General features: G+C 37.7%; 1 protein-coding gene across 1 annotated transcript in view; it reads right to left on the reverse strand.

Moving 5' to 3' along the window:
- Nucleotides 1–14896, reverse strand: part of PCDH15 (protocadherin related 15) — a 743595-nt gene that overhangs the window by 228908 nt on the left and 499791 nt on the right. Inside the window, exons 16-17 of the mRNA XM_056120664.1 lie at nucleotides 11813–11892; nucleotides 612–705 (exon numbers count right to left, since the gene is read on the reverse strand). Coding sequence (XP_055976639.1) covers nucleotides 612–705; nucleotides 11813–11892 — 174 coding nt within the window. The remainder of the gene's footprint in view (nucleotides 1–611; nucleotides 706–11812; nucleotides 11893–14896) is intronic.

Here is a 14896-nt window from a genome sequence, read left to right on the forward strand (position 1 = left end):
TAAAGTTGCCTGCATCCTAATCTGTGTGTGTAATTTCTTTTCCTTTACTTCACAGAAGTACACTTTAGAGTCGCTCATACCCTTTTCTAGGATACATTTTTTTCCACATTTGGGTGGCATCTTCTTCTCTCTCTCTCTCTCTCTCTCTCTCTCTCTCTCTCTCTCTCTCTCTCTCTCTCTTTCTCTCTCCATATAGATATATATGTATAGTTATGTATGTGTGTACATATATATATTTATGTATCTTCAAATTTCCACATTGTTCTTAGAATCAGTAACCTCCTTCAATGAAACTGTTTCATTACCCAAAAAAAAAAAAATGATAATGATAATGAAGTACCCAATCAGAAGAAACTATCTGTCAAGTTAACAGTCCAAACACCATAATGGAGCCAGACTTTTGGTTAATCGGTTAAAATAACCTATTAGAGAAAGTTTAAAAATTTCAAGTAAGTAAATGAAGTTATTTATGGTTCAGATGTTCCAGGGTAAGAGAGATGGGGATATTAGTTCAAGGATTCATGACTAGAAACGTATTTTACAATAAAGATAATACTCTTTCATGTTCTCCAATCATGATTTTAAGAACCATTCCCACGTGTAGTACTTACCCCATCAGGCCTGCCATCGGTTGCCGTGACGATGAGAATGTAGCGGTCAGTGCTTTCCCTGTCCAGCGCTTTCCCTAAGGTAAGAATCCCAGTACTAGAGCAGAAAAAAAATAGACACAAAGACATTTTATGTCTCAGTGATTATTCCTACTAACTCTGAACTACAGTTGATAGTTTATTTCACCCTTAAGCAAATACAGCAAACATTATTTGAGTATTTAAAATGTTATTGAGGGGCCAGAGTGCTGGGTAGGGTAAAATGTGTTGGGTGTTTGCCTTGCAAACCCAGGTTTGATCCCTGGATCCCCATAAAGTCCCCTGAGCCCCACCAGGAGTGGATCCCAGATCACAGACCCAGGAATCATCCCTGACCACCACCAGGTTTGCTCCCCTCCCTAAAATATATTATTGAATATTTAAGATGTTATTCATGTTGAAAGGTGTTTTCTTTAAAGGTATTATGGCTTGTGCTTCTTAACCTAAGTGGAATAATGCAAAACTAAATGAGATCTTTCAGTTGTTTTTTTAGCCACAAAGAAAAATATCAAAATTGTGCTTAATATATCCCATGAAGAAAGATATCTATCTTGTTTGTGAAAGTTTAAAATGTATAATACTTCATCCTCCTTAGTAGTCTCAGAATCTTTTGAGTTAAGAAGTGATTTCTATGATTTATCTCTATCACCTTTCACCATTCATTGTTACATATTTGCCCATTATGGAAACACCAAAGACAGAAATAAGCACCTTGATAGTCTTAAAATTAAAGCTAATTTTTCTTTGTTAGTTTTACCATAAATTAAATTTACTGAAAAATGTAGAGATGAAATATTCACGGTCACAGTCCTCCCATTATTCATGTATTTGCTCGAGCGGGCCCAGTAACGTCTCCATCATGAGACATGTTGTTACTGTGTTTGGCATATTGAATACATCACGGATAGCTTGCCAGGCTCTCCAAGAGGGGCGGAGGAATCGAACCCAGCTTGACCAGGCTGGCTGCGCAAGGCAAATGCCCTACCACTGTCCTATCGCTCCAGCCCATTATAAATATCAATGATTATATACATTTTACTTCTTTATACACATATTTACATACATTATAATATTTTCAAGAGGGACTCAATCCATATTTTGCAATTTTCTAGAGAATATCAAGTTTATAAGCATTTACTCATTTATCTTGTAATCTATAAAACATATATATATATAAATATATTGTTATGATCCTTTTTATATTTGAGTGATTTTAATATTACTGTCATAGAGAACTAAACTTTAAATAACACATGCTACTTGGATATTTTATACTATTATTTAGTTTTTCACCGTTTAGAATAGATAGCTTAATATAAATAAAACTTGTTCTCTTATGTAGCTGGTTTTGCTATTGTTAAGTCACAAACTTAACTAAAACATGTATTTTACATTGTATTATAGACTTTTGCAACCTGACAGTGTTGATGTTATTCCAATTGAGGCTTAAATCATCTACTTTGGGATAAATTAATAGGATATTTTCATTTTAATACAATGCTTTTACTGTTGTGATGAATTTAATCAATTCACACCCACATTATAAAATCTGAGGAGAGAGATGAACTCAGAGTTCCAAAATTAGAGTCAAAAGTTATTCTATTGGTTTTATTTTGTTGTTGTTCACATGCATTTTATAATGTTCTAAACATATGGCATTGCAATAAAAAATTACTTTCCTTCCTGTACATATTTAAATGCTTTGTCAAAAATAAACTCATTTTTAAATGGCATCAAACAGAAGAGTAAAACATTTAGTGCTAAAATCTTAGAAAGAACAAATGGATAGAGAATTTTGGAAATCAAGACAAGTAAATTTCCCCTTATTCACAATAGCATTGAAAGTACAGTTATTAACACATACACATGACCAGTTGATTTTCAAGAAGATTACGAGAATTATTCAATGTTAAGCAACTGGAAATCTATACACAATGAAATTAGACTATCTCACATCATAAGTATTTACTCAAATACCTTGTACAAGCAAAGAATTGAAATTTATGGGAACAAGTGGAAATTAGGTAGAGTAAGATTAGAATATAGGCCTAAGAAAATAAATTACTAGTATGGAATGTCACAAGAGGGTGAGCATAGGATTGCCTGATAATCTAAATAGCCTCAATTAGGTTAACAGAAGATAATCATCTCAACATCCTAACACCTGTTTCACAAGCCTGAGTGCTTTAACCCAATGGAAAATGTTGAAATACTTGAATACATGTTTATTCAAACAATGTCTTCAAATAACAAGCAAACACATAAAAAGAAGTTAAACAATTATGAGGAAAACACGAATCAAATCTACAATAAAATAGTACTTTGCACTCACTAAGATAGCTATAATTAGAAAAAAACAGGAAAATAGCAAGTGTTGATGAGGCTGTGGAGTAATTAGAACACTGTACTTTACTGACTGGAATTTAAAATAATTCAGTCCCTCTGAAAAATAATCCTACATTTTTTCATAAAATAAATATAAAATAAAATGATTCCACTTTGGGTGGTTAGCCCTCCACCTCAGTAAGAAAAACATTTATTTGAAGAAGTCTACGCAGTTTCATTTTTATTGCAAGATGATTTACAATAGTCAAGGGCTGGAAATATTCTAGGTTTCTGTTACAGAGAGATGTCTGAATAAAGAACATGGGATATACAAGTACACTAGAAAAATACTCAGTAATAAAATAAGGAAATCCTGGCAGTTGCAATAATATGAATGGCGTAAGAGAATATGATTCTGGGTGAAATGCTTTAGTGAGAGAACAACAATTACTGTATGATATAATTACACATATCGATGTATAAAAATATAGCAAGTGGATACATTAAGTTAAAAAACTAAGCATTTATATTCTAATATGAAGAAGTGTTTGCTAGATGGTAAGTAAAAGGGACATGAGGACAAAATGTGTCAATCGTGTGATGCAGTGGAGAACTGGACACATTTAGAGGCATATTTAGAGTAGTATGTATTGATTACACAGTTATGTTTAATGATGCCAAACTGAAACAATATTATATAATATAGTGTTACTTCATTCGATCATAAATGTAGAATTGCAATATACTCTAAAAATTTCTAGTCTCAGTATATTTAAAATAAAACAGGTAGTTACATACATGTGGATATATATTCAAGGCAGCAGTCGTGACTACATTCAAAATAGTCAAAATACAGAAAGTCATCCCAAATGTCTATTCATTTTTTAATTAAAACTGTTGCACATTCATACATAGAATCTTAATTTTTCAAGAAATAAAAGAACAAAATACTGATAGTGATTTAATGTGAGTGAACCCTGAAGAAGGTTAAGTGAAAAAGGTCAGCTACAGAAAGCTGTGTTTGCCCTGACTTCTTTAATATGAAATATGCAAATAAAAACATAGAAATAGAACAAAATAGATAATTACCAGAAGTTGAGGGAAAGGCTAGAATAGAGAGATTGCTTGAATGGTCTGTGTTTGCTTTTTGAATAAGAAAGCTATATTTACTTGTATAAAAATAAAATTGGTGTTCAAAATTTGTTTAAATAGTGTTTAAAAAAAAGTAGTAGAATTGTCTACTTTTTAACAGTCCCCTAGTTTTTATTTTTCTTACTTTTCAGGTCACATCCGGCATTGCACAGAGGTTACTCCTGGCTCATGAACTCAGGAATTACCCCTGGTGGTGCTTGGGGGACCATATGGGATGCTGGAAATCGAACCCAGTTCGGCCATGTGCAAGGCAAATGCCTTGCCCACTGGCCAGCCCCCCAGTCCCCTAGTCTCTATACTCTACTGCTATAGTACTGTAGCACTGTCCTGCCAATGTTCATTGATTTTCTCAAGCAGGCATCAGTAACGCCTCCATTGTGAAACTTGTTGTTACTGTTTTTGGTATATCGAATATGCCACAGGGAGCTTGCCAGGCTCTGCTGTGTGGGCGGGATACACTGGGTAGCTTGCCTGGCTCTCCAAGAGGGATGGAGGAATTGAACCCGGGTTGGCCACATGCAAGGCAAACGCCCTACCCGCTGTGCTATGGCTATGAGGGGCGTCGAGGAGAGCCAGAGTTGGGGGACCCAGGAGTTTCCAGTGTCCAGCACCACGGGAGCCGCCTAAAGTGCCACGTCTCGGAACAGAATAAGGCCCCCCTGGTAAAGTGAGGACATAATACAGGCACCAGATATCGGCTAATTACAAAGAAAGCATTAACTCTACTGCTATAAAATAATCATTCTCCTACAATTGTTTGGGACAAAATGTTGAAGCTGTTTCTTATGATCTAAAGGAGACTATCTTGTAATTTGTATGCTTTGTATTCAATGCTTTCTAAGCATTATCAATTTTTACTTACATTTTGACATGTACATGTGGTAGTATCTGAGTTTTGACATTCATTCTGTTGCTTCTGGGTATAATATTTTAGACCTTATGCTGATATTTGGAGAATTTGGGCATAATTTTAAATGTGTAAAATTTCAAACTTGCTATGGCAGTTATGTTAAATAGTAAGAAAGGATTTAAAAATACAGCTAAAAAGAAATGAGTACTTGCAGAATTTCAGGGGAAAGAAAGTGGCATGAACTATGCTGGTATATTCAAGGGTATGAACATTGTCTGATATGTGTACACATTTTGAAAGCTGAAATGATGGAAAATAAAATGCATATTTTCTTTCTTACATGTTACTCAACTGTAGGATAACACTGTTCTGTCCTTCCTGCATAACCTCAGAAATAGTTGATAGTTTATTGGACTGAGGGAAAGAGAAAAACACCTTAAGAGGTATCTTGCCCTTGAGCAGTCAGGAAGGGCTTTCTTATGTTGATTTGGCTACCTGACTGGGTGGAGTGTCAGCCAGACTAGAAGGGAGCTGAAGAAGGAGAGAGCAGGGGCTGAAAGATGGACTACCGAGAGACTAGCAAGGGGAACATGTGCTTGAGAGAACCTAGGCCCTCCATAACATAAGTTCTTCTATGGGATAAACTTCCTCGTAATAAACTGCCACTAAGATCAACCAGCCTGGCCCTCATCTCTTCCTTCATCTGCCCTTGGCCAACAGCCTTACCTATGCAGGCCACATGAAGTGGCTCTAGGGCACCGAACAAGGGCGGTTGAGATAGAGCCGTCCAGAGAGCTCGCGAACATACAACCTTCAGCGTGCATAGTTTTTTACAGCTGGTGTTCCTTGGGCGGGCTCGAGCTACCAACTAAAGGTAAGAATTGCGTTCGGTGCGCCCCCACTGTAGAAATTGAGTGGGAGAATAGGATTTTTTAATTTGCTGGGAGTTAGAATCCTAATAGCAATCCCCCACTAAAATGGGACAGATTCTGGGCCTTCCCAAGATCTTTCATAGTGTCTCGAGTCAGAGTGAACAGGCCAAGACATTTATGGATTTGATTCAGCGTCTCTCCCGCAAGATAGGGAACCCAGAATTCTACATTTCCAGAGACCAGCTCTGGTCCTGCCTTAAGGTAGTTTATGAAGTTAACCCATGGTTCCCAGATGAAGGGACTCTAGAAACCAAGATTTGAGAAAAAGTTAAGAAAAATGTCTATAAGTCATCTAAGGAAGGAACTAAGATCCCCATAGAATTCTGGAACACATGGGAGATTGTTGATTCTATTCTCCTGTTTTGGAAAAGCACAGTTGAGGAGGAGGAGAATATTAGTGATAATATGGCCTCAGCTCCTCCCATACCTAAGTCTCGAAAGGGTTTTCATAGCAAAAATATTTCTCAGCCTGATGAATACAGCTCCACTTCTAATGCATCAGATGAAAGTGATATCCCTGACATAGCCCTGTGTGCATGGAAGAAGACTGATGCAGATGCAGAATTTAAGGGAAATTTTACTAAGATTGTCCAGAGGGCCTCAGAACCCTATGCAGATTTCATAGGGAGGTTGATGGAAGCTATTGAAATGCAGGTTAAGTGTAAGGAAGCTCAGGAGCTGTTGACTAAACAATTGGCCTTTGAAAATGCTAATGAGGATTGCCAGGCCATTCTGAGCCCTATCAAAGAGAAGGAAGATATAATGGGGTATTTGAAAGCATGCAGAAATGTTGGTTCTGTTAAATATAAGGTGCAGATGAAGGCTTTTGAGGCCTGTACTGTACAGAGACAAGCTCAGAAAAGGGTCAATAGGTAAAATAGCAGAAATCCAAAACCAACATTTAATTCTTGAACCCAGCTGTAGAAAGCAAATCACTTCACAATGCTTTTTCAGCATGTCTGATTTGGGGGGGGGGGGTAAACTCTAAATAATAGTGGTGAATCTTTTATTGAAACAATGAATCTAATCAAAGCAGATAGAGTGTTAACTAGAATTCATCTGCCTCACAGGGACCGGGAGGGGTGGGGGGTGGGGTTTTATTGGGGTTCTTCATGGTAAAAAATAAGTATTGGTAAAGGGAAATGTGTTTGATATTTGCATGACTGAGACCTAAACCTGAAAGCTTTGTAACCTTTCCCACAGTGATTCAATAAATAAATAAATAAATAAATAAATAAGATGTTTTAATTGTGGAAAACCAGGCCACTTTTGTAAGGACTGCAGGGCACCTCCCAAACATACTATTGTGAGAGCACCTCCTGGGCCCTTTCCCAGGTATGAGAAGGGAAACTACTGGGCCAGAGACTGCAGAGCCAGACTTGCACCTCCCGGGCCCTGTCCCAGGTGTTCCCAAAAGAATTGAGCATTATCGACCATATCCACATGTTATCCAAGCTCATTGAGGTTTCTCGGGAGTTCAAGATTCCGCTCTGTCTAATGTTCATTAATTTAAAGAAGGCCTTTGATTCTGTTGAGACGGAAGCGGTCATTGAAGCCCTAGCCAAACAGGGCATTCAAACTCAATACATCAGAATCCTCTGTGAGCTGTACTACGGATTCACCACCAGGATGAATTCACCACCATTCTACAAGGAAGTGATCATACATGTCAAGAGAGGAATTCTGCAGGGTGATACCATATCATGGAAACTCTTCAGTGTCACACTCGAGAACATCATGCGACGTCTGGAATGGAAAGGAATGGGAGTGAAGATAGATGTTCGACAACTACACCACCTCCGCTTCACTGATGACATCATTCCAATAACACCAAACATTAGCCAAGTGGCACAAATGCTGGCCGACTTTGACCATTAGTGTGGAAAAGTTGGACTACAGCTGAATCTCTTGAAGACAATGTTCATGAGAAACTGACTCATTTTTGACATTCCATTTGCTCTCAACAGAATGAACATCTCCAAATGCACCAGCTATATGTACCTAGGTCAAGAACTCAACATGACAAATGATATGACACCTGAGTTGCGCAGTAGGAAGAGAGTGGCTTGGAACGCCTTCAAGAGCATTGAAGAAATAGCTAAGAGGATGAAAAACCTCTAGCTCCAGGGACATCTCTTTGATGCCACCATTTTTCCTGCATTAAAATACACCTCAGGGATCTGGGCCTATGAAAACAGGATGAGAACACTATTCGGGTCTCCCAAAGAGGAATTGAAAAAGCTATGCTTGGAGTATCAGGCTTCTCTCAAGTGAAAGAAAGAATCCAGAGTTGCAACCTCAGTGGACAATCGAGAACCAGGGAAGCTGTATCATTTGCCAAGGTGTTGAAAATCACATCACATGAACACATGCGATCTGGAGACAACCACTGGACTAGAGACATTGCCGACTGGATTCCATAGGACGTCAAAAGATCTCGTGGCTGCCCACCTAAGAGATAGTCAGGCTTCTTCATCAAGATCCCGAACAATTGGTTTGAGGCTCTCCATGTTCCTGGAGTGAGCAATGCCATTGGGCTACTCTGACACGGAACAGGGATGGATGGAGATGTTACTGGTGCCCGCTTGAGCAAATCGATAAGTAACGGGATGTCAAGTGATCAAGTGAATATTTAAATTTATTACAGAACAGATAATTTGGGGGAAAATTTTATTTTAATTGTCATGTCATAGTCCTCCCGTTGTTCATCGATTTGCTCGAGCAGGCCCAGTAACGTCTCCATTGTGAGACTTGTTACTGTGTTTGTCATATTGAACACGTCACGGGTAGCTTGCCAGGCTTTGCCGTGCGGGTGAGATACTCTTGGTAGCTTGCCGGGCTCTCCGAGAGAGGTGGACGAATCGAACCTGAGTCGGCCATGTTGACTGCATGCAAGGCAAATACCTACCACTGTGCTGTCACTCCAGCCCATTTTAATTGAAGGTAAAGGTAAAAGGTAAAGGCCCTCCCGTTGATCATCGATTTGCTCGAGCGGGCCCAGTAATGTCTCCATTGGAGACTTTGTTGTTACTGTGTTTGGCATATCAAATACTCTCGGTAGCTTGCCGGGCTCTCCGAGAGGGGCGGAGGAATCGAACTCGGGCCGGCCATGTTGACCGCTTGTAAGGCGAACGCCCTACCACTGTGTTATCACTCCTTTAATTGAAGAAGTCAAAATAAAGAAGTTTCAAGAACATTTACTGCCAGAATTTGCATTGTAGCATAAAACACTATAGTGATTAAAGCAAACAGTACATGTCTACATTTTATTTAGCATAAAAACATAATAAAATGCATGAGATATGAATTCAAATATATGATGCTGGATAACATTGGGTTGTCTTTGTTGCTCCCGCAGGGAGATTAAATTTTATCGAGGCACTCTCACAACAGTGCAACTGAGGCACACCCAATTTTATCAGGCACCAATAGTCCTAAATTGCTCTTCTCTTTCCCTTATGCCATTTTTATCATTTATTTAGCAATGTTCTTTTTGTATAGACACAGGAAGAGAGTTGATGCTATGCTATGTAACATGAAGCTAACTGGCTCCTAAATTATATTTACTCCCGGGCATCCATATTTACTTGACTTAAGCCTCAGTTTCCCTTAGTTCCTAGCACTCCAAGAGTATGGTACCAATAAGGGACTAATGGACCCAGGGCAAGCTGTGAGCTTCCCTGGCATCAAAATGGGCCAGGCCAAGCACCATAATACTTACTATAAGTTAAGAGCATGTTCATGGACAAACTCTGTCATGACCCAAAAAATAGGTAACTGAATAAGGATCCTGCTGGGGTTAGGAAAGACTAACCTGGCCTGAGGACTGTGTTCTGGAATATATAGTGATTTGTTCCCCAGGTAGAGCCAAACTTTGAGCTTGATATATCTCTCACTGTGCTCATACAAAATGACATTGCTAGAAATATTATCACTGTCACTGCCACTGTCCTCCCATTGTTCATCAATTTGCTAGAGTGGGCCCAGTAACGTCTCCATTGTGAGACTTTGTTATTACTGTGCTTGGCATACAAATACATCATGGGTAGCTTGCCAGACTTTGCCATGCGGGCAAGATACTCTCGGTAGCTTACCAGCCTCTCTGAGAGGGGCGGAGGAATTGAACCCGGCTGGCTGGACTGGCTGCGCGCAAGGCAAACGCCCTACCGCTGTGCTATCACTCCAGCCCTGTGTCCTTTGACACACATTTTAATTTTCTAATTTGAAGAAATCCAAGTTAATTTTCTTATTAATTACTTATGTTTTTAGTATCATACTTAATACTCCCTAGTAAAAATCAAAAAGGTTTGCTTCTGCATATCTCATTAATATTGTAATGCTTTATCTGAAACTTTTAGATTTGTGAGCAACTTAGAGTTGATTTTGTGAATGATGTAAAATCAGATGTAACTTTATTTTTGTATGCTGCACTATCTACACTTATTGAGTGCATTTTGTTTCCTTATTTATATTGGCTTGACCCTCTTTAGCAAATCAAGAGTTCAAATGTGAGGCAATTTTTAAAATATTATACAGATTTTAGTGTTCTATGATTCTATTCATATTTGAGACTGGATTATCATTAAAGTACTGAATTGAAAAAAAACTTTTCTTTTTATTCAGATGATTGTAAATTTTAGCTAATTTAGGATTAATACGTACCGGTGGAGGGGATTTAGAATGCTGTCTTTCCATTATTTAAATGGAAATTATGCATCTGTGAAAACAAAAAGTCTGGGAAATATTGTTTTCAGCCAATACTAAATTACAGTTGTAACACCCACTCAGTGTGAAACCGAAGGTATTCTAAGATGCGGTGTCTCGCTCATTTGTCAATGTGTTACTTCATAATCATGAGCCAAGGCAATGTTTACATACAGGTAACAAACCATTTATGGCCAAATAGCAAGTGTCACAGAAGTAACAACAAAACCTTTAATATCCTGCCACTCATGATAGCAGAAAGCTGCTTTGCTAGGGCAAAGAGGAAACAAACATTCTACCCAGAAATCTTGTTCTTTTTAAACGCTTACTCCCAGCTTTCTGAGTAATTATGAACAATATCTCTGGTATGTTAAGATAGGGCTGGGGTGATAGCACAGTGGGTAAGGCAATCGCCTTGCATGCTGCCAACCTGGGTTGGATTCCTCCATCCCTCTCGGAGAGCCGGGCAAACTACTGAGAATATCCCGCCCACACAGCAAAGCCTGGCAAGCTCCCCGTGGCATATTCGATATGTCATAAACAGTAATAGCAAGTTTCACTTCATGTTCCTGGAGTGAGCAGATGCCTTTGGGCTACACTAGCATGTGACAGATATGAATGGAGATGTTACTGGTGCCCGCTCGAGCAAATCCATGAACAATGGGATGACAGTGCTACAGTGCATGTTAAGATAGGTGAATAGAATGGTACTGATAAAGACCTCAAAGATGTAGTATGGAAGTGCAATCATTTGTGTTTTTAGAATATACAACAATCATGGATTCAAGGATAAACTTTGATGACAACATGAATGTGCTTGAATTGCACTTTGCCTTGCAAAATTCCCATTGAATTGAGTGCTGAGTTACTCTTTGCTGAAAGCCCTTATTATTATCACTACATGACAAGTTTAAAAAGATCTAATTAATCCCAAGTTATGCCAGGGAATGAAATGTTTCCACCTCAGTGAATTTTACCTAAAGAGGTTGCTCAAAATAAATAAATAGTCTCCTGGGTAAGTTTTCTGGATTCAGAATTATCTAGTCTTCCCCCTAGCTCTCATTAATATTCATGAAAAAATAGTAAAATAAAAGTGCAAATGACTGAAAGCCTCTAATTAAACGTCTATTTCCATGCTACCAGTACGTTGTTTGACATATTAAAGGTGAAAAAAATCAATTTATAAATCATTTTAAACTCACGTTTCTGAAAGATTAAAAACTCTTTGAGGATCTCCATTCTCAATGGCATATGTTATTGGGTCCCCCTCTCGATCCATTGCCTTCAGAGAGAAAACATTATTCAATTACTAAGCAATGTATACAGTTCTATTATAGTACAGCATAATTAGGGCATTAAAGTTATAATCACCGTCTTTCTATGAACTACTTAACCCCCCAAATTAAACCATAGATGAACGGCAAGATATAATATAAATAATTTTAAATTTAATATTTCTGTCATCTAATTTCTTTTTAAGGCAGTAATGATAAAGATGGATATCTTCTGAATACACATTCTTACCTTGTAGGGAATTACTGCAGTAATTTCCCTAAAGGTCATGTTTTAAATTTATATAATTCTATCTGCATGGATTATACAAGCAGACTCATCTCTAGATAAATTTTCAAGCTTGAGAAATTATCTATTACATTTATTTTTCTTTAAGACTCATAATCTATAAAGTCAATAAATTCCATGCTTAAAAATCATGAATCTGAGTTTCTGCCACCAGAAGTGCCACCAGCAGCCTGCAACTTTTCCATGCCACCTCCCTAAGCTAATTCCCCAGGTGGTTCCCCCACTGGGACAGGCGCCTGATGAAGGCAGCTTCCAACAGAGAGAGGAGCACTGTTTGGGATTCCCAGAATAGCACTACCCTCTGTGCTCTCTCCCCAACCCAGATGTCACAATTTTTATCTTTTCTTCTGTTATTGGCACTTGGTTATTTCTGAATACTTGTTGGGGATCAGTGATAGTACAGTGGGTGAAGACCAATTTTGCACTCAGCCAACCTGGGTTCATCCTCAGAATCACATATTGTCCTGTGACACCACCAGGAGTGATCCCAGAACCCACACCCCAGGAGAATGAAATAAGGAAAAGCACTTACAAATCTTAAAAAATGGAAAATGACTGCAAAGCCATCAAATAAAGAAGATATACTGATTGTACACAGATATACTAAGTGTGTCTATTTAACATATAGTTTCATTTCATTCAGCATTCATGGAAAATAGTATGGAGACTTCTCATAACTTAAGGACTGAAGGTCCAGAGTGACAGCAGAGCACGTAGAATGTTTGCTTTGCATGCAGACCATGTGATTCCGATCCACGACAACCCAGATGGTACCCCAAGCCCCCCGCCCCCAGCAGTGATTCCTGAGTGCAGAGCTAAGAGTCAGTCCTGGCATAGCTGGATGTGGTGCCCCAGCAAGAAATTAAGAACTGAGAAACCAAAAAACTCTACAGCAATAAGGTCCTTGCCATGCATGCCACCAATCTGTTTGATTCACATATATTCTCTCAACACCTTCAGAATGACCCCTGAATAAAGAGCCAGAAGTACACCCAGAGTACAGCTAGTTGTAATCCTAACACACTGCCACACACCTCCCACCTTCTAGCTAAGAATTAAATTGCTATCTGATGCAGAATTTTTCTTCTTGGCATCTACATTCAGGATCCCCCAAATGTTAATTTTAAATTATAGTTGCACCTTATGTTAATTACAGAGATATTCACAATAGCCAAGACTGTCAGATAATGTTTAATTTGGCAAAACGATCATTGCTTTTTGGAGCGAGGGTTTTGCAAAGGCTATATTGCATTATTCCACCAATACAGCAAAATAAGATGGACTGAAATAGAATAGTAAAATGTAATGAAATAGTAAACTGTGTACTTTTTATCATTTAATTTAAATCTAATTATAATTTTTTAATTTTGTTTTAAACTAAAACCAAAGTCTGAGTAGTAAATTAAAAGCAAAAGTGGACAGAGAGATATTACAGTGGTGAGGGTATTAGCCATGCATGCAGCCGACCTAGGTTTTATTTCTGGTCCCCATAAGATCCCCTGAGCACCTCTCCTGAATGCAGAGCCAGTAGACCCTGAGCAACAAAAAAAAGAAATAAACAAATGAAAGCAAAATTTGAAATATTTGTTAAACAGACTCATGGATTTATAAACAAAGGATTGATAAATTCCCCTTGTATTTATTTCTTTATCCAAAATATTACTGTAGCAGGTAGCATTGTGGAGGACATTGTTCCTCGATTTGCTCAAGCAGGCACCAGTAACATCTCCATTGTGAGACTTGATATTACCCAAAATATTACAAAGAAGATAATTTAAATCATAAGAATAAATGTTTGAAAGCACATATAATTATATCTGGAGACCATATTTTAACATTTAATTATGTTCTCACAATTAATATGTATGAATCAATGCTCCTCTTGCCATTGTTCCCAAACTTTGTCATAGATATTACCAGTTTCTGTATTTGTGCATTGGTCTTTGATTGCTATTTGAGACACATGTTCTCAAAAATATGAGGAGAAATGATTCTGAAATAAGATTGTTTTGTGTAAAACAGAGAAAGAAGTGTATCTACTGCACTTTTCTTTACTGTATCACATATATTCCAACACTGAAGATTATTTTGATATGGTTAAAATCATGCAAATGTTGCATCAATTGGATATATAAAAATTTTACTTCACATGTTCTTATAATAAAAGAAGAAATTTATTGAGGATTTTTAATTTTTTTTCAGTTGAGTTAATTGCTTTAAATCCTTCAGGTTCCTTAAATATTTTTAGCTGTTTTGGCTATTTAAATACCTCAGGCTTTTAAGAATTCTGAGAGCCAATAATTTGCCTATTTATTCTTATGTGAGGCTGTGCCACAATGAAAACTTTGAAGACCCAGGATTTAAAAATAAATCCTTATTTGATTATCTTTCCCCCTTTTTATCCTCTTAGTCAACCCTTTGTTGTTCTTTCAGAGTTTGTGCAGTAATTAGGAAGGATTCATCATTTTTCAGCCAATGAAGCAAGGGAAAATGGGTGCTTTTTGGATTAGAGTTCTAAATCTATCCATTACATGTCTTAGTACTTTTATAAATGCCATATATCTCTATTTGCCAGCACTTAAAGGGGAGAAATAATGCATAAAAGTAATAATTGGAAAAGGCAGCAGTAGCAATGATTCTTGCAGTGTTAGGATTTAATCTTGTGTGTATGCGTGTCCTATAAAGCATTTTTAAGGTAGTGTATT

The sequence above is a fragment of the Sorex fumeus genome, unplaced genomic scaffold (genome assembly GCF_029834395.1).
Source record: "Sorex fumeus unplaced genomic scaffold, SorFum_2.1 ptg000043l, whole genome shotgun sequence".
Classification (NCBI taxonomy): domain Eukaryota; kingdom Metazoa; phylum Chordata; class Mammalia; order Eulipotyphla; family Soricidae; genus Sorex; species Sorex fumeus.